The sequence below is a fragment of the Macrobrachium rosenbergii genome, chromosome 10 (genome assembly GCF_040412425.1).
Source record: "Macrobrachium rosenbergii isolate ZJJX-2024 chromosome 10, ASM4041242v1, whole genome shotgun sequence".
NCBI classification, from domain to species: domain Eukaryota; kingdom Metazoa; phylum Arthropoda; class Malacostraca; order Decapoda; family Palaemonidae; genus Macrobrachium; species Macrobrachium rosenbergii.
In genome coordinates, this window is record NC_089750.1 from 70,289,707 (window position 1) to 70,309,706 (window position 20,000).

The 20,000-nt window shown below is 37.6% G+C and overlaps 6 protein-coding genes across 6 annotated transcripts in view; 1 reads left to right on the forward strand and 5 right to left on the reverse strand.

The window, feature by feature from the left end:
* LOC136842945 (uncharacterized) overlaps positions 1 to 3,128 on the reverse strand; it is a 9,912-nt gene extending 6,784 nt beyond the window's left edge. Inside the window, exon 1 of the mRNA XM_067110960.1 lies at positions 3,096 to 3,128. Within this exon, the coding sequence (XP_066967061.1) occupies positions 3,096 to 3,128 (33 nt within the window). The remainder of the gene's footprint in view (positions 1 to 3,095) is intronic.
* LOC136842827 (cuticle protein 7-like) overlaps positions 1 to 11,289 on the reverse strand; it is a 52,433-nt gene extending 41,144 nt beyond the window's left edge. Inside the window, exon 1 of the mRNA XM_067110697.1 lies at positions 11,272 to 11,289. Within this exon, the coding sequence (XP_066966798.1) occupies positions 11,272 to 11,283 (12 nt within the window). The 5' untranslated portion in view covers positions 11,284 to 11,289. The remainder of the gene's footprint in view (positions 1 to 11,271) is intronic.
* LOC136842825 (kinetochore protein Spc25-like) overlaps positions 1 to 20,000 on the forward strand; it is a 517,729-nt gene that overhangs the window by 26,685 nt on the left and 471,044 nt on the right. The window lies entirely within an intron of this gene.
* On the reverse strand, positions 3,735 to 5,328 carry LOC136842946 (cuticle protein 16.5-like). Its single transcript, XM_067110961.1, has 3 exons — positions 5,317 to 5,328; positions 4,666 to 4,857; positions 3,735 to 4,322 (listed from the first exon to the last, which is right to left on the reverse strand). The coding sequence occupies exons 1-3, from the start codon at positions 5,326 to 5,328 to the stop codon at positions 3,735 to 3,737; spliced, it is 792 nt and encodes a 263-aa protein (XP_066967062.1).
* Positions 9,343 to 10,917, reverse strand: LOC136842948 (cuticle protein 18.6-like). Its single transcript, XM_067110962.1, has 3 exons — positions 10,786 to 10,917; positions 10,296 to 10,487; positions 9,343 to 9,918 (listed from the first exon to the last, which is right to left on the reverse strand). Exons 1-3 carry the CDS (start codon positions 10,915 to 10,917, stop codon positions 9,397 to 9,399), a joined length of 846 nt encoding a protein of 281 aa, XP_066967063.1. The 3' UTR covers positions 9,343 to 9,396.
* On the reverse strand, positions 16,309 to 17,770 carry LOC136842369 (cuticle protein 7-like). The gene is made up of 3 exons (XM_067109625.1): positions 17,759 to 17,770; positions 17,166 to 17,357; positions 16,309 to 16,791 (listed from the first exon to the last, which is right to left on the reverse strand). Exons 1-3 carry the CDS (start codon positions 17,768 to 17,770, stop codon positions 16,309 to 16,311), a joined length of 687 nt encoding a protein of 228 aa, XP_066965726.1.

Sequence of the window (20,000 nt, forward strand, 5' to 3'; positions counted from 1 at the left end):
TACTAGAATTAACCGTTAGTTTTTGCAGCACCGAAATTATTCAGTAATCAACGCGATATTTGCATTACACACATAAAATCTTCACATTTAAACAACTTGATTATTCACTTAATCCTAGCAGGGACATAACCTTAAACGTGAAACAATTCAATACTTATTATTTTGAATATTCTGCAGTGGAGAAAAAATAAAATGCAAAAATCTGATATATTACGAAGACGAATTCTGCGTCCTCACCTTCTTGAACATTTCGGTGGTTCCTTCGGAGTTCGAATGTGGTTTGGTCAAAGGCAATGCTCTATATATACCAAACTTCGAAGGATGACCTCTGATGCCACACCCACAGACCCAGCCTACCTACTTGTCGTCTTTTCATTTCCGTTTCATTTCCTTTTCTTTGTGGAATGGTGAATGGAATTCTCGAAATTACTACCAATAAGAAATGTGGGTGACTTATTTTTAGTGCGCCTTCCTCCTTGTTGTACTGGATGGATTTCTCACTGACCTTTCATTCATTCTTTTTCATGGTTTGTTTTTATTTGTGTATGTAACGTTATTTTCCTTAAGTTTGCAAATTCACACGAAGCACTATGCAAGCAGGGTGTAATATATATATCAATCTTGCATTCATATTCGTGTTAGTAATTCCATAACTGCATTATACACGGTTTGGAAGAAATTCAGGCATATACGTTAATTAAAATTCTTGCAAGTAGGATAAAACGGTAATTTGAAAAACGCAAAGAAAATAATCTTAAATAGGCAAAGGCGAGCTTAAAGGTACTTGATTTCATGAAGATGAATTACGGAAATTTTCGAGACTCTGTGGGCGTAGAGAAATTTTGAAAGAAAAAAAAAACAAAAGATGCGCCGAATTTCTTTCCGGGCATTCGAGTTTTCTGTACAGCGTATAATGCTGTATGAAACTCTCAGCCACGGCCCATGAAACTCTCAGCCACGGCCCATGAAACTTTCAGCCACGGCCCGGTGGTGGCCTGTGTTGGTGGCACCTACAGTGGTGCCAGACGCACGATCATGGCTAACTTTAACTTTTAAATAAAATAAAAAGTATTGACGCTAGAGAACTGCAGTTTGGTATGCATGATGATTGGAGGATGAATGATCAACATACCAATTTGCAGCCCTCTAGCCTCAGTAGATTTTAAGATCTGAGGGCGGAGAAAATAAATTGCGAACGGACAGAAAAATAGCCATCTCAGTAGTTTTCTTTTACAGAAAACTAGTAACAGCAGAATCCTGTTAGTTACTGTTAAAGTGATTTTGAAGGTCGGTGACCCCAAGGAAAAGGCTGACCGTACAAAATCATAAGGTATACTAAGTAACATGACGTGTGTAACAGGCAATGGAAAAAATGTGTTTCCCAATAATTGCACTTCCCTAATTACAGATTTTATGGAACTTGTATGATAGAATAACAAATTTCCTCCGTTATTTATTTATTTATTTATTTAATTTTTTTGGCAAACCAAAGTAAATTTTTTATTTTCTATTTGAATCATAATGACCTTTACTGAAGGACTCGCATCTTCCTGGCTTTAGGAAGAATATATATATATATATATATATATATATATATATATATATATATATATATATATATACATTTATGTATATACATATATATATATATTATGTATTTATGTATATTATATATAGATATACGTTTGTTTATGTTATGTATATGTATATATTCATATGTATTATATGTATATATATTCATATGTATCATATACACATTATGTGTATATAATGTATGTATACATATCTTTTACCCGAGGTTGTAAAGAGGAATATCTCTGGTATTATATTATTAATCGTTTCAGATTTAATATTTCTCCTTGTTTTGTTTGGTCTCATGCTCCGCGTCCATCGCTGCTAATACTTATTCTTTATGTATGTGACTGAGTAAAGTAGATTATTTATTAATGGCATTAATGAGTAATATTCATGTTGGAAATAGAGAAAGCTTCACTTATAACAAGTCAGTTTAACCTTGGTTCATTGTGGATAATTTTGAATTGAATCTTGGTTCATCGTGGACAATTTTGAATTTAACCTTGATTAATTGCGGATGATTTTGTATTTAATCTTGGTTCATTGTGGATAATTTTGAAATTAACCTTGGTTCATTGTGGATACTATTGGTCCGTGGTACAACTACGTGTTTTCGTTCGTAACAATTGACAGGCTGCTGGTGCTGCAAACAGTGTGTAGTTTTCTAGTACCAGGTTTAATACTTGTTCAGTTTGCTAAGAGCTTGGCTACAGTTAAAATCGGAGTAGTTTTCCCGGTGCAGTTGTAGAATCTTCTGATCTCCAAATATTTAAGCGAGGAGCAAATTCATTCTTGCTCTCTACTGACCTTCTCATTAATTTCAGGGGTATCTGTTTTAGTTTCTATTCCCTCATATTTATTTATCACCTTTTCGTATAATTTCCTTCTCTCTCTGCAGGCTGATTTATTTCCCTTTGGACCCCTCATGGGTTACAGTAAGTGTGTTGAGTCTGTCCATAAGGATTTTCAGCTGAAGATTCAAAGAAAGGAGTTGTTCAATTCCAGACACACCGTGAGAAATCCCCTAGTTCAAGGGGAATACACCTTTGTTTTATTGCAGCATGGCAGACGTCTTGTCAGAAATGTGGTACTGTGGCCGACTTAGCTAGGTTTGAAAGTTTTGCATTTTTCTAATGGAATGGCTGAGAATAGGTCAACAAAGAACTAAACCGGATTCGTCAGCCTTCACCCAATAACGGATACCGTAACGGGTACCGTGACAAATAGAAACGTGCATCATTAGAAGAATGGTAAAGTCAGACAACAATCGACGCTGATCGTGAGAACCAGAAAGGAATCATCGTAATACGCCGTGCAGTGAAAACTGCATTGCTTAATTTATCAGGAGAAATGATGGTACGTCTATTTATTAAAAAGAAAAATTGCTGGGGGTGGTGGTTATTACCCCGGTGGAAGAAACTTGTCGTTCATAATTATCACCTGCCCTAAGTGATGTCATCTTTGGTAATGAGAATAAGACATCATAGTTCAGCCCCTTGCAGAGAGAAGGAACAACTTACCTGTTGACCATTGTCGTATGAAACTTCACACATGCGATAAGGTGTTCCCCTAAATAATATGATTACATATTTTACAAATGCATCACTTCCATTACGGAGTTATGAATTAGTTAATGGCAGCATCAGGCCCGGTACAAAAGAGCCAAAAGAGGAAGGGGAAAATGGTAACACGAATTACTTTTATTATTTTTTATTCTGTATTTATTTGTTTTTCGTCAGTGTGAGTAACTGGTCTCTCAACAGTAAGTGTCATCAATATAGGGGTAAGGATAGCTAGATCATGTGGCTGAGAACATTCACCACTCTTTCCTTAGATTAATGTTTGCTGAGAGAGAGAGAGAGAGAGAGAGAGAGAGAGAGAGAGAGAGAGAGAGAGAGAGAGAGAGAGAAGGGATGGGAGTCAGAATATACGAGTGGGAAAAATTTGCCACATGTAAAATAGCATGAATTTATGATAAATTGCTTCTTAGATGCCTCTCGTCACTTGAACCATTACGGTTAAAGCAAATCATCATTTTTGACGAACAGGAAAGGAAGTACAATAAGAATCGGTATTTTCTCTGTAATATTTTTATTTTGGGAAGTAAACACCAATTGTGCATAAATATCTGTGTATATGCCAGAAGCATATATCAGTTCTTAGTGATGTGGATTTCCATACGGTTGTCCATAGGCATGGGATGCAGCTGAGTATGAGTGAGCCGGGGCTGAATATGAATCCTCTGGGGCTGTGTATGAATGAGATGGGGCTGAGTATGAATGTTCCGGGGCTGAATGTGAATGAGCTGGGGCTGAGTATGAATGAGCCGGGACTGAGTATGAATGAGCTGGGACTGAGTATGAATGTTCCGGGGCTGAATGTGAATGAGCTGGGGCCGAGTATGAATGAGCCGGGACTGAGTATGAATGAGCTGGGGCTGAGTATGAATGTTCCGGGGCTGAATGTGAATGAGCCGGGGCTGAATAAGTGTGAGCTGGTGCATGGTAAGAGGGAGCTGGCTTGTTGGGGTGGGGTTCTGGGTACTGTGCCTCGCCCTCGTAAGTGACCTCAGCCTGGTACCCGTTGTCGGCATCGGCGGTGTAAGTGACGATCTGAGTGCGACCGTCGGGGAGGAGGACGCGGTACTGACCGCTGACGACCGTTCCGTCGGAGTTTTCGTTGTGGCCGAAGTCGAGGCCGTTGTAATGGTCTACAACGGCGTACTCGAATTCAAAGGGCTTTCCCTCCTGAAAAAGAAACCGTATTAATTACAGTATTTTATTGCTGTGTATTTTTACTTTGAAAATTTTGGTTTGTTTTCGTGACCATAATGGAAGGTTTGTCATTCCAGGAACTGATGATCAGAGGAGTAGATTGTGCTCTTTTTAGCACTGGAATTATAAATCAGATATATTGCAAAGAATGTTTACCTTAATCATCAGCAATGAAGAAAAATGTCCAGCATCTTTTCTTTTACACAATTGTAAAATGAAAGTAAGATTCAGGGAATTCAAAGTTTTTCGTCTGTTCAATGAATAATAAATAAATCTTTCATTCCTCCAATAATAACGAAAGCGCCGAAATACTTACTTCATCTTCTTCCTCATAGGAAGGAACATGGTAGGATGTTGTAGGGGCAGAGTAGGATGGTTCAGGAGCCTCATAGGCTGGGGCATGTGGAGCATAAGAGAAAGGATGCTTGGGAGCGGAGTACCCATATCCGGAAGGTGCTAACTTGTGTGGGATTGCCAGAGTGGCAGCAGCTAGGCACAACAAAATTACCTGCAAGATAAATTAGTAAATCAATCTTTCAATGAAAATACGTGAACTCCCATTGAATATTGATGAAGCTCCGTTTAGAGACAAGCTTCTAATGATCATGGCCGTTGAGGTATGAAATAAACCTCGTTTTCAAAGCACTTACAATAGTAAAGGTTTTACTGCGAATATTCACACCACCTGATTTCCTCTTTTGCATTTAAGTTAATCGTCAGTTCTTCAGCGCCGAAAGTCTAAAATGGTCAGAGGAAGATTTAAAAAGTTTACAAGAAAGAAATCCTAACACTTATGCTACTTGATCATTCTTTTTCAGTCTCAGCAGTGATATGCCCCAGAAAGTTAAACAGGATTCATTACTGGTGATTTTGAATGTCATTCGACATTTGTGAAAAAATTGGATGCAAAATGTCTCGTGACGAATCGAAGTCTGATAGAGTCTGAAGACTAATTTCATCTTCTTACCTTCTTGAGCATGTCGGTAGTTTCTTCGGAGTTCGAATGTGGTTTGGTCAAAGGTAATGCTCTATATATACCAAACTTCGAAGGATGACCTCCGATGCCACACCCACTGACCCAGCCTACCTATTTGTCGTCTTTCCTTCTCCGTTTCATTTCCCTTTCTTTGAGGAATGGTGAATGCAGTGCACGAAAACTTATGTTTAAGAAATGTAGGAGGCTTATTTTTAGTTTGCCTTTCTCCCTCCCTATTGTACTGGATGGGTTTCTCACTGACCTTTCATTCACTCATTTCTATTTTTTGAGATTTTAGGGCACTAAAGTTTTATTTGCATATATAACGTTATTTTCCTTACGATTGCAAATTCTCGTGAAGTATCGCAAGAAAATGCATATTGCAATTTTGCATTCATATTGGTGATAGCAGTACTACATACTGCATTAATCTGCCGTCATATCCAATTTGAAGGGAATAATATTGCACATAAATGAAAATTCTTGTAGTTAGGATAATAGAATAATTGAAACAACGCAAGGGAAGTTATCTTGAAAATTCGCAAGGAAATGTACTTGATTCTATGAAGAAGGATTGCAGGAAAATGAAAGATTGTATTGCTTTGAAGAAATTGAAACGAAAGATGAAGATATATATATATATGTACATATACATACATATATATATATATATATATATATATATATATATATATATATATATATATATATATATATATATATAGTTGAAACACAAAGATGAAGATATATATATATATATATATATATATATATATATATATACATATACATACATACATATATATATATATATATAATATACAGTATATATATATATATATATATATATATATATATATATATATATATATATATATATATATATAATATACAGTATATATATATGTATGGATATATATATATATATATATATATATATATATGTATATATATATATATATATATATATATATATATATATATATATATATATATATATATATATATATATAAATACATATGTATTCAATTTTTGTCACATACACCGTGACATTTTTTTACATTCACAGTCATTAAACTATAAATGTTTAATATCAAATTCACTCAGCCCTGGAATAATACGCCGAAGGGGAATTTATAAGTGATAAGCTATCCGTCACCAGGGGAACTCGAACCACCGAACGGTTGGGGAACGACGACTTTTCAGTGACGCCAACCAGTAGGATATAAATTACATAATAAGAATATGGCAACATATATTCAAGCCAGATATGGAATAGTCAAGTAAAGGTATAGTTACCCAACTGAAGAAAAAGTAAAGGCTATGACACTTCGACAGTCTTTTGCTCCTCATGCTCTCAGTTTTGAGCAATCAGGATTTCTTGCCATCAGTGTAGTCATTCTTTGCAAGATGAGCGGAGCTGACAACGGCATTATCGGGATTAAATTTGTCAGCGCGACTATGGGCGTGTATCCGAAGCTCTCTTATTATTATTATTATTATTATTATTATTATTATTATTATTATTATTATTATTATTATTTAGCAGGTGAAACCTATTCATATGGAACAAGCCCTCAGAGGCTATTGACTTGATATCCAAGCTTCCAGAGAATATGGTGTTTATTAGGAAGAAGCAGGAGGAATTAAAGGGAAATAAAAGGAAAGGGTAAGTAAAAGGAAATTAATTCAGGACTCCACTGAGCACCACAGAGACAACTGAACACTGAGGCTGAATACTTTGAATTTTACAGGTATAGGCAACTAGCCCGGAAAAGGACCATTGGTATGTGTGAAATCAGCGACCTCGACCTTTGGAAGGTCGATCTGAGCGCTGGCCGACCTGTTTTATATGGACCTTGCCCCAACCATTTAGGTGGCCCTATGGTTAGCGTCACAAAAATCGTCGTTCCCAAGCTTTCGGTGGTTCGAATCTCCCTGGTGACGGATCGCTTATCATTTATAAATTCTCCTTAGGTGATTATTCCGAGGTTGAATGAGTATGGTATTAAACGACATTTGCAGCTCAATGGTTGTATATAATTATATATATATATATATATATATATATATATATATATATATATATATATATATATATATATATATATTTTTTTTTTTTTTTTTTTGTAGAGCCATTCTCAATTAATTTTAATATTTCTCCATGTTCTGTTTGGTCTCTTTGTCCTCGTCCATTTCTGCGAATATTTATTCAATATCTATGTGGCTGAGGTAAAGTAGACTAATTATTAGTGGCATTAATGAGCGACAACCGTGTTGAAAATAGAGACAGCTTCAATTGTAGCAAGTCAGTTAAATCTCGTCTCACTTTGGATGGTCGGAATTGTTCCATTCCAGACCTACAGTTAGCCTAAGTGTCGTCGTGTAGTAGGAATGTGCCTTTGTTATTTTCGCTCGTTTTGTTGTATGAGAGATGTTTTTTTAAAAAATGTGGTAGTGTGGCCGACTTAACTGGTTTTGATGGTTTTGCTGTTCTCTGTTGCAGTAGCTGGGAATTGGTCAACAAAGACTGAATGGGGTTGCATTTTCCCGAGATGTAACCGAGTCCGGGACCTTTCCCTGAAAAAGGCCGGGCGCCATATCTTAAAAACTAACCATAGAATTTTCTTGAAAATAATCTCATTATGTTTCCCACACCCAAATTGCTATTAAACTACTTATCTTATCAAATCTAATCCAACCTAACCTTACCTAACCTAACCTAGGGGCATGGCAAAAAAACCGGGGCTGGTGCTATACTAGCACACATCTCAGGAATTTGCAACCGGTTTCGCCAGCTTTCAACTAGTAGCGGGTACCTTGAAACGGCCATCATTTCAAAATTGGTCAGATCTGTCAGTAGACGACCGCTAATCACGAGAACCAGAAAGGAATCATCGTCAAGGAATCATACCCCTTGTGACTGATTGATACAAGTCGTTTATACTTCATACCTTCCTTGATTGATGTCGCCTTTGGTAATGAGAATAACTGTACAAATATTGATCCCATAGGGGGGTAGTGCCGTCAATGCACATCATGCTGTGCACTGTGGGCATCACTTAAGGTTCCTTGCAGCGTGCCTTCGGCCCCTTGCTGCAACCCCTTTCGTCCCGTTTACTGTACCTCCTTTCATAGTCTCTTTCTTCCATCTTACTTTCCACCCTCCCAACGATTGATTCATGGTGCAACTGTTACGCCTTTCAAACTTTTACTGTCAGTTTCCGTTTGAGCGTTGAATGACCTCGTTGGTGCCAGTGCTTGGTCTTTGGCCTAAATTCTATATTCAATCAATCCAAACTATATTCAGGCAACAAGAAAGCTTTTGATAACTGTACAATTCCTCTTTTCAGATTCTGGGATGCTCTCTGTATAATTATATATATATTTTTAATATATTTGTACAATTGCATAACGGGAGTTTTTTCTCCATTTTAAGAGATTTGCAGCTGACCGATGTATGAAAATTTACGCGTGCGATAAAGAACTACCCTAAACAATATGAATTCTTATTCTTACAGTATATTATTTTCAGCATGTATTTATAAAAGTTAGTAGCAGTATCGGAATCGGAACAGAGACAAAAGAGTAAGGAAAAATGTACCACGATTTACGTTTATTATATTTTTATTTATTTTTTATCAATGTAACTGGTCTTGCAACAGTGTGTCATCAATATAGGGTTAAGGATAGCTAGATAATGTGACTGAGAACATTTACCACTCTTTCCTCAGATTAATGTGTGCTGAGAGAGAGAGAGAGAGAGAGAGAGAGAGAGAGAGAGAGAGAGAGAGAGAGAGAGAGAGAGATTAGGGATGGGAGCCAGAGTATATGAGTGTGAAAATTTTGTGATATATAAAATAACATGAATTTATGAAGAATTGCGTCTTAGATGCACCTCATAAATTGAGCCTTGCGGTAAATTACGGTTAAAGAAATTCATCAGTTTTGAATAACAGGATAAGAAGTGCGATGAACATTGTTATTTTCTCTGTAATTATTTTATTTTGGGAAGTAAACACTATTTGTGCATAAATATCTATTTATATGCCAGAGGCATATATCAGTTCTTAGTGATGTGGATTTCCATGTGGTTGTCCGTAAGTGTGGAGTGCAGCTGAGTATGAATGCTCTGGGGCTGAGTATGAATGAGCGGGGGCTGAGTATGAATGAGCTGGGGCTGAGTACGAATGCTCTGGGGCTGAGTATGAATGAGTCGGGGTTGAGTATGAATGAGATGGGGCTGAGTATGAATGAGATGGGGCTGAGTATGAATGAGATGGGGCTGAGTATGAATGAGCGGGGGCTGAATGTGAATGAGCCGGGGCTGAATAAGAGTGAGCTGGTGCATGGTAAGAGGGGGCTGGCTTGTGGGGGTGGGGTTCTGGGTACTGTGCCTCGCCCTCGTAAGTGACCTCAGCCTGGTACCCATTGTCGGCATCGGCGGTGTAAGTGACGATCTGAGTGCGACCGTCGGGGAGGAGGACGCGATACTGACCGCTGACGACCGTCCCGTCTGAGTTTTCGTTGTGGCCGAAGTCGAGGCCGTTGTAATGGTCCTGTACGGCATACTCGAATTCAAAGGGCTTTCCCTCCTGAAGAAAAAAAAGTATCCTTAGATAATAACAGTATTTAATTGCTGTATCTTTTTATTTTGAAAAGTATCGTTCGCTTTTGTGAACATGATGGAAGATTTGTCCTCCCAGCGACTGACGATCAGACAAGATTGTAATACATTTAGGTCTTTGATTCAAAATTAGGTACAATAATGAAAATGACTTTAATTATAAGTGATGAAACAATAACCAGCATATTTTCATGTTTACACTGTTGCAAAGTTAAAGTTTGGTTCAGGTGACTCAAAATTATTTTTCGATTCAATGACGAATAAATGTTGATTGCATTCCCTTACTAATAATAAGAAGTCGAGTGTTAATGAAAATTTACGAATAATCGCTGAGGTACTTACTTCATCTTCTTCCTCATAGGAAGGAACTTTGTAGGATGTTTTAGGGGCAGAGTAGGATGGTTCAGGAGCCTCATAGGCTGGGGCCTGTGGAGCATAAGAGAGAGGATGCTCGGGAACAGAGTACCCATATCCGGAAGGTGCTAACTTGTGTGGGATGGCCAGAGTGGCAACAGCTAGGCACAACAAAATTACCTGCAAGATAAATCGATCAACCAATTAATCAGTCAATGAAAATACGCGAACTCCCATTGAATATTGATGAAGCTCGGTTTAGAGACAAGCTTCTAATGGTCTGGCCGTTGAGGTATGAAATAAACCTCGTTTTCAAAGCACTTATAATAGTTAAGGTTTTACTGCGAAAATTCACACCTCCTGATTTCCTCTTCTGCACTCAATTAACCGTCAGTTCTTTAGCACCGAAAGTCTAAAATGATCAGAGGAAGATTTCTAAAAGTTTACAAGGAAGAAATCCAAACACTTATGCTCCTACTTGATCATTCTTTTCAGTCCCAGCAGTGATATGCCCTTGAAAATTAAACAGGATCCATTTCTGATGATTTTGACTGTCACCCCGTAGGGCGGTAATACCGTCAGTGCACCTCGTATGGTGCACTGTAGGCATTACTTAAGGGTCTTTGCAGCGTCCCTTCGGCCCCTAGCTGCAACCTCTTTCATTCCTTTTACTGTACCTCCGTTCACATTCTCTTTCTTTCATCTGACTTTCCACTCTCTCTAACAACTGATTCATAGTGCAACTGAGAGGTTTTCCTTCTGTTACACCTTTCAAACCCTTTTACTGTCACTTTCCGTTTCAGCGCTGAATGACCTCATAGGTCCCAGTACTCGTCCTTTGGCCTAAATTCTATATGCTATACGCTCTTAAATGCCAGTCGACAGTAGTGAAAAAATTGGATGCAAAATGTCTCATGACGAATCGAAGTGTGATTCAGTCTGAAGACTAATTTCATCTTCTTACCTTCTTGAACATTTCGATGGTTCCTTTTGGAGTTCGAATGTGGGTTGGTCAAAGGCAATGCTCTATATATACCAAACTTCGAAGGATGACCTCCGATGCCACGCCCACTGACCCATCTACCTACTTGTCGTCTTTTCTTCTCCATTTCATTTCCCTTTCGTTGAGGAATGGTGAATGCAGTGCATGACAACTTATGATAAAGAAATGTAGGAGGCTTATTTTTAGTTTGCCTTCCTCCCTATTGCACTGGATGGGTTTCTCAATTAACTTTCATTCACTCATTTTTATTTTTTGAGATTCTAGGGCACTAAAATCTTTATTTGCAAATATAACGTTATTTTCCGTAAGGCTGCAAGTTCTCACGAAGTATCGCAGTAAAAATGCATTATATTGCAATTTTGCGTTCATATTCTTGCTAGTGGTCCTACATACTGCATTAATCTGTACCAGTGGTTCCCAACGTTGAGTGTACGCCCCGCCGGGCGGGGGGGGGTTAATTTTTAAGGGGGCAATTCGAGAATGGCCTTTTAGGTTTCCTCCACGTGAATATAAGAATTACATATCACCACGGGGGCATCAGGATTTTAGAGGTGATTAGGTGGGGCATGGCTAAAAAAAAGCTCGGGAGCCACTTTGCTATACCCAATTTGAAGGAAATAATATTACACAAATGAAAATTCTTGCAGTTAGGATAACAGGATGCTTTAAACAACGCAAGGGAAATTATCTTGAAAAATGGCAAGGAAAAGTACTTGATTTCATGAAGATGGATTACAGAAAAATTTAAAGATTTTATTACTTTGAAGAAATGCCGAAACGAAAGATGAAAATAAAAGTAGAATTCTATTACAGCTCCTGGAAAGGTGATTTTGCAAGTCAATGGCACCGAGGGAAAGGCTGTCTGTACGAATTATGAGGTATTCGACATAACGCGTTAACAGGCGATTCAAAGATTGTATTTTGTTTCCCGTTAATTGCACATTCCTAATTAAAGCTTTGCGGAATTTGTGTTATTTATTTTTATCCTTATTTATTTTTTGCAATTTTTTACTTACTAAGTTTAAAATGTAATATTCAGTTGACTCACATCTTTCTGCTTATAGGAAGAAATTTTTATGTCTTGAATTTTGGTCTCACAAACACCGTGACTTTTTTTTTACGTTAACAGTCATTAATGTATAAATGTTTAATATCAAATTCACTCAGCCTTGGAATAATTCACCGAAGGGGAATTTATAAGTAACCTATCCGTCACCAGGAGGACTCGAACCACCGAATGGTTGGGGAACGACGGCTTTTCATTGACACCAACCAGTAGGCTGCCAAATTGCATGATAACAATATGGTAACATATTATATTCAAGCCAGATATGGAAGACCCCATGTGAAGGTAGTGCCGTCAGCGCACCTCTTGCGGTGCGCTGTAGGCATTACTTAAGGTTCTTTGCAGCGTGCCTTCGGCCCCTAGCTGCAACCCCTTTCGTTCCTTTTACTGTACCTCCTTTCATATTCTCTTTCTTCCATCTTACTTTCCACCCTCTCCTGACAATTGGTTCATAGTGCAACAGCGAGGTTTTCCTCCTGTTACACCTTTCAAACTTTTACAGTCAGTTTCCGTCCCAGTGCTTGCCTTTGGCCTAAATTCTATATTCAGTTCAATTCAGTTCTATTTAGATATGGAAGAGTTCAAATAAAGATCTCGTTACCCTACTGAAGAAAAAGTGAAGGCCCAGCATGACTCTTCGACAGGCTTTTGTTCCTTGTGCTGTCAGTTTTGAGCAATCAAGATTTCTTGTTATCAAAGTAGTCATTCTTCGCAAGATGAGCGGAGCTGACAACGGCATTATTAGGATTAAATTTGTCAGCACGACTACGGGCGTGTATCCGAAGCTCTCTTATTATTATTATTATTATTATTATTATTATTATTATTATTATTATTATTATTATTATTATTCAGAAGATGAAACCTATTCGTATGGAACAAGCCCACAGGGGCCACTGACATGAAGTTCAAGCTTCCAAAGGACTTTATCTCTTGGAAATGTGAAGTATCTTGTCGCAGCCTTTCATGTTTGACTTCATAGTAAAACACACAAACTGAGCAGTTATTCGGCATTGTTCAAGCTTGTACACAGAGTATATATTATTATTATTATTATTATTATTATTATTATTATTATTATTATTATTATTATTATTATTATTATTTAGTAGGTGAAACCTATTTATATGGAACAAGCCCACATGGGCCATTCACTTGATATTTATGCTTCCAAAGAATGTGGTGTTTATTAGGAGAAAGTAAGAGGTAGTAAAGGGAAATAAAGGGAAAGGGGAAGTAAAAGAAAATAAAGGGAAAGGGGAAATAAAGGAAAATAAAGGAACAGGGGAAATAAAGAGAAATAAAGTGGAAGGGGAAGTAAAGGGAAATAAGGAAAAAGGGAAGGAAAGGGGAATAAAGGGACAGGGGAAGTAAAGGGTAATTAACTCAGAATCCCACTGTGCACCACAGAGACAACTGAATACTGAGGCTCAATACTTCGAATTCGATGGGTATAGAAAGGAGCCCCGAAAAGGACCATTGGTTTGTGTGAAATCAGCGACCTCGAAACCTTTGGAAGGCCGATCTGCGCGCTGGCCGACCTGTTTTGCATGGTCCTTGCCCCAACCATTTGGTGGCCGTACAGTTTGCGTCACAGAAAAATCGTCGTTCTCAAGTTTTCGGGGGTTCGAATCTCTCTGGTGACGGATCGCTTATCATTAATAAATTCTCCTTAGGTGATTATTTCGAGGTTGAATGACTGTGATATTAAATGACATTTGTAGCTTAATGTTTGTGTATGTGTGTAAATTATATATTATATATAATGTTTGTGTATGTGTGTAAATTATATATATATATATATATATATATAATTATATATATATATATATATATATATATATATATATATATATATATATATATATATATATATATATATATATATATATATATATATATATATATATATATATATATATTATTATTGTAGAGCCATTCTCAATTATTAATTTTAATATTCCTCTCTGTTCTGTTTGGTATCTTTATCCTCGTCCATTTCTGCTAACATCTATTCAGTATCTATGTGGCTGAGGTAAAGTAGATTAATTATTAGTAGCATTAATGAGCGACAACCGTGTTGAAAATAGAGACAGTTTCAATTGTAGCTAGTCAGTTAAATCTCGGCTCACTGTGGATGGTCGGAATTGTTCCATTCCAGACCTACAGTAAGCCTATAGTAAGTGTCATCGTGTAGTAGGAAAGTGCCTTTGTTATTGTCGTTTGTTTTGTTGTGTGAGAGATGTCTTTTCAGAAATGTGGTAGTGTTGCCGAAATAAGTGGGTTGGGTGGTTTTGCTGTTCTCTATTGCAGTAGCTGGGAATTGGTCAATAAAGAACTGAACCAGGTTGCATTTTCCCGAGATATAACAGAGTTCCGGGACCTTTCCCTGGAAAAAGCGGGACGCCATATTTCAAAAACTAACCATAGAATTTTCTTGAAAATAATATCCTTATGTTTCCCAGACCCCAATTACTGTTCAGTTTCTAATCTCACCTAACCTAACCCAACCTAGCCTAACTTTACCTAACCTAGGGGATGGCTAAAAGACCGGGGCTGGTGCAGTACTAGCATACATCTTAGGAATTTGTAACCGGGTTCACTAGCTTTCAACTAATAACGAGTGCCTTAAAACGGCCACCCTTTGAAAAATGGTAAAGTCTGTCAACAGACAACCGCTAATCACGAGAACCAGAAAGGAATTATCGTAACATCCCACGAAATGAAAACTGCATTAGTCTAAAAGGAGAAATGAGGGGAGTCCTGTATATTAAAAAGAATAATTGATGGGGTAGGGGATTATACCCCTTGTGAATGTTTGATACAAGTCGTTTATAATTCTTACCTTCCTTGAGTGATGTCCGTAGTTATGTAACTGTACAAATATATTAACACCGTAGGGTTGTAGTGCCGTCAGTGCAATCATGCGGTGGACTGTAGGCATTACCTAAGATTCCTTGCAGCGTGCCTTCGGCCCCTAGCTGCAACCCCTTTCGTTCCTTTTACTGTACCTCCTTTCATATTGTCATTCTTCCATCTTACTTTCCACCCTCTCCTAACAGTTCATTCATAGTGCAACTGCGAAGTTTTCTTCCTTTTACATCTTTCAAACTTGTGAATTTCAGTTTTAGCGCTGAATGATCTCATTGGTCCCAGTGCTTGGCCCTTGGCCTAAATTCTATATTCAGTCAATTCAGTCTATATTCAATCAACAAGAAAGCTTTTGATAATTGTACGATTCCCCTTTTCAGATTCTGGGATGCTCTCTGTATAGGTATGTTTTTTTGACAATATATTTGTACAGTTGCATAGCTGGAGTTTTTTTTTCTCCATCTTAAGAGATTACAGGTGACCGATGTCGTATGAAAATTTACACGAACGATAAGGAACTTCCCTAAATAATATGGATACATATTCTTACAGTATTTTAATTTCAGCATGCATTTATAAAATAGTTAATAGCAGCATCATAATCGGAACAAAAGAGACAAAAGAGTAAGGAAAAAATGTATCGCGAATTAAGTTTATCATTTTTATATTTATTTTTTACCACTGTAACTGGTCTCGCAACAATGAGTGTCACCAGTATATAGTTAAGGATAGCTAGATAATGTGACAGAACATTTACCACTCTTTCCTCAGATTAGTTTGTGCTGAGAGAGAGAGAGAGATTAGGGACGGGATCCAGGGTATACGAGTGTGATAATTTTGCCATATATAAAATAGCATGAATTTATGAAGAATTGCTTCTTAGATGTCTCTCGTTAATTGAACCATGCGGTAAATTACGGTTAAAAAAATCATCAGTTCTGACGAACAGGTTAAGAAGTACAATGAAAATCGTTATTTTCTCTGTAATTTTTTTTATTTTTGGAAGTAAATACCAATTGTGCATAAATATCTGTGTATGTGCCAGAGGCAAATATCAGTTCTTAGTGATGTGGATTTCCATGTGGTTGTCCGTAAGTGTGGGGTGCAGCTGAGTATGAATGAGCCGGGGCTGAATATGAATGCTCAGGGGCTGAATATGAATGAGCTGGGGCTGAGTATGAATGAGATGGGGCTGAGTATGAATGAGTTGGGGTGGAGTATGAATGAGCTGGGGCTGAGTATGAATGAGCCGGGCCTGAGTATGAATGAGCCGGGGCTGAGTATGAATGGGCTGGTGCATGGTAAGACGGGGTTGGCTTGTCGGGGTGGGGTTCTGGGTACTGTGCCTCGCCCTCGTAAGTGACCTCAGCCTGGTACCCGTTGTCGGCATCGGCGGTGTAAGTGACGATCTGAGTGCGACCGTCGGGGAGGAGGACGTGGTACTGGCCGCTGACGACCGTTCCGTCGGAGTTTTCGTTGTGGGCGAAGTCGAGACCGTTGTAATGGTCCTGTACGGCATACTCGAATTCAAAGGGCTTTCCCTCCTGAAGAAAAAAAAAATAATCCTTAAATAACAGTATTTAATTGCTGTCTCTTTTTATTTTGATAAATATCGTTCGCTTTTGTCAACATAATGGAAGGTTTGTCCTTCCAGCGACTGACGATCAGACAGGGTTGTAATATATTTGGGTCTTTGATTAAAAATCAGGTATATTAAATGAAAATGACTTGAATTGTAAGGGATGAAAAAATAACGAGCATATTGTCATGTTTACAATGTTGCAAAGTTAAAGTTTGGTTCAGGTGACTCAAAATTATTTTTCGATTCGATGGCCAATAAATGATGCTTGTATTCTTCTATTAATAATACGAAGTCGAGTGTTAATGAAAATTTACGAATAATCACTGAAGTACTTACTTCATCTTCTTCCTCATAGGAAGGAGCTCTGTAGGATTTTCCAGGGGTAGAGTAGGATGGCTCAGGAGCCTCATAGGCTGGGGCATGTGGAGCATAAGAGAGAGGGTGCTTGGGAACAGAGTACCCATATCCAGAAGGTGCTAACTTGTGTGGGCTGGCCAAGGTGGAAACAGCCAGGAACAACAAAATTACCTGGAAAATAAATAAATAAGTGAGAATACAACTCTCATTTTGAAGCTCATTTTATAGATAACCTTCTGATGGTCGTGGCAGTCGAGATAGACCTTATTTTCAAAGCACACACAATAGTAGAGGTCTTTTCTCCGGAAATTCACATCTGTTGATTTCTTCATTTGCACTAGAATTAGCCGGCAGCTCATTAGCACTGGAATTCTTCAGTGATCGAAGGGAAATTTGTGCCACAAGGATGGAATCGTAATGTTTAGCTCCTACTTGATTGTCCTTTTGGTGTTAGGAATTGCATGACCGTAAAAGTGAAACTGGATTCATTGTTGATTATTCTTAATGTCAGTCAACAGTGGAGAAAAGATACAAAGCAAAATGTCAGCCATGATGAATAAAAATCTCCTCACCTTCTTGAACATTTCGATGGTTCCTTCGGAGTTCGAATGTGATTTGGTCAAAGGCAATGCTCTATATATACACCAAACTTTGAAGGATGACCTCTGATGCCACACCTAAAGACACAGCATATCTACTTGTCGTCTTTCCGTTTCCATTTCATTTCCTTTTCTTTGTGGAATGGTGAATGGAATTCTTGAAATAACTGTCAGTAAGAAAATATGTAGGTGACTTATTTTTAGCGCGCCTTCTTTTGTATTGGACGGGTTCCTTCCAGACCATTCATTTATTCATTTTTATTATATTTAGTTATTTTAAGGTACATTGATAAAATTCCGCTGGCCAACTTATGTACGTGAAGTATTACAAGCATTCTGCAACATATTACAATTTTGCATTTATATCCGTGTTAGTTGTCGAACATACCGCAATATGCCCAGTTTTGGAGAGATCAGAGAAAATTTTTGGAGAAAATATTTTCACACAAAAATTAACATTCTTCAAAGATAAAAGGATGTCTTAAAAAAACATACAGTAAATAATTTTAAAGCTGCCCCACAAAAGAGGGAAAAAATGGGATTAAAGAAATGGTAAAGGCTATGTTGCTGTGAAGAAATTTTGATACAAAGAATGAAAATAATAGTAGAATCCTGTTACAGCTTTTGTAAAGTTTATTTTGGAAGTTAAGGAAACAAAGGAAGAGGTTGCCGGAACATCATAACATGGCGCTGGTAACAGGCGATGCAAAGAATGGCACCTCACTAGGTACACTGTAGGCATTACTTAAGGTTCTTTGCAGAGTCCCTTCGACTCCTAGCTGCAGTCCCTTTCATTCCTTTAACCGTACCTCTGTTCATATTCTCTTTCTTCCATCTTACTTTCCACCCTCTCCTAACCTTTGTTTCATATGCAACTGCTAGGTTTTCCTCCTGTTACACCTTTCAAACCTTTCTACTGTCAATTCCTTTCAGCGCCGAATGGCCTCAAAGGACCCAGCGTTTGGCCTTTGGCCAAAATTCTATATTCCATTCCATTTCCTAATAATTGCACTTCCCTAGTTACAGCTTTGGGGTATTTTTATGGTAGAAATACCGCATATCTCGAATTTTTTTTTTGAAACTCACATTATATTTTACTGCTTATATTTAAATACAAATTTTTAGTGGAATCTCATCTCCTGCTTTTGGAAAGAAAATTTCATGTCTTGAACATTTAGTACACACACACACACACACACACACACACACACATTATACATATATATATATATATATATATATATATATATATATATATATATATATATATATATATATATATATATATATATATATATATATATATATATATATATATTTCTCTGCATTCTGTCGGGTCTCTGGTTCCTCGTCCATTCCTGCTAACTATTATTTAATGTCTTTGTGATTGGGGTAATGTAGATTATTTAATGACATTGTTGAACGTCATTCGATTATAGATAAATTTAAATCAAGGATCACTGTCGATAATTTTGGTCCATAGAAGAAGCAGTAATTCTATTTCAGGCCTTCAGTTAGGATTCCCCGCAGTGTATGTGGAATGCGCCCTTGCTTTATGTGGTACGATTGATGTCTTTTCAAGGATGTTGCAGTCTGGCCAACATAGCCTGTTCCAAGGTTTTGCAGTTCTCTACTGCAGTAGACTGAAATCAGATGGAAGGATCAAATGGCAAATGACATGCGGGAGTAAGGTTGAAGAAGTCACGATACACTGGGCAGAGGAAGGTGAAGAAGGCTTATAGGAAGGAACGACCCCATATAGAAATGGGCATAGCTGAAGAAAAAGAAGAAGAAGAAGAAGAAGACTGCAGTAGACGGAAATCTGTCAACAAAGGACTAGACGGGTTCACCAACTCTCAACTGTCAATGAGTACCATGACGAATTGAAACGTGCATTCATAGAAAATGGTTAAATCGGTCAACAGATGTTTGCCAATGAACAGAAATGGGAAGAAATCTTTGTGACACATAACGAAATGAAAATTTCACTGCTTTTAAGGGAGAAGCGTAGGTATTTACTGAAAAGGATAATTGCTGGAGAGGTTACTTCTTGTGAATCCAAAACTTTACTCTTGCCTTAATGACCAATATCGTATAAAAATTTAAACTCGTTCGATAAGCAACAGCACCAGTTATTATTACATATTCCATATATACATTAATTTCAGCATCGAGTCATAAAATATAACTGACCGCTTCTAAAGAGGAGCAGGGA

What these genes read in the sequence shown, in the direction of transcription:
- LOC136842946 (XM_067110961.1), bottom strand. An exon ending in CCTATGAGGAAGAAGATGAA is followed by an intron (nt 4,323 to 4,665) that starts GTAAGTATTTCG and finishes TTTCTTTTTCAG; the next exon opens with GAGGGAAAGCCCTTTGAATT.
- LOC136842948 (XM_067110962.1), bottom strand. Translation starts at nt 10,917, where the DNA reads ATGCCTACAGTGCACCATACGAGGTGCACTGACGGTATTACCGCCCTA. An exon ending in GGACTGAAAAGAATGATCAA is followed by an intron (nt 10,488 to 10,785) that starts GTAGGAGCATAA and finishes TTTATCTTGCAG; the next exon opens with GTAATTTTGTTGTGCCTAGC. An exon ending in CCTATGAGGAAGAAGATGAA is followed by an intron (nt 9,919 to 10,295) that starts GTAAGTACCTCA and finishes TTTCTTCAGGAG; the next exon opens with GGAAAGCCCTTTGAATTCGA.
- LOC136842369 (XM_067109625.1), bottom strand. An exon ending in CCTATGAGGAAGAAGATGAA is followed by an intron (nt 16,792 to 17,165) that starts GTAAGTACTTCA and finishes TTTTTTCTTCAG; the next exon opens with GAGGGAAAGCCCTTTGAATT.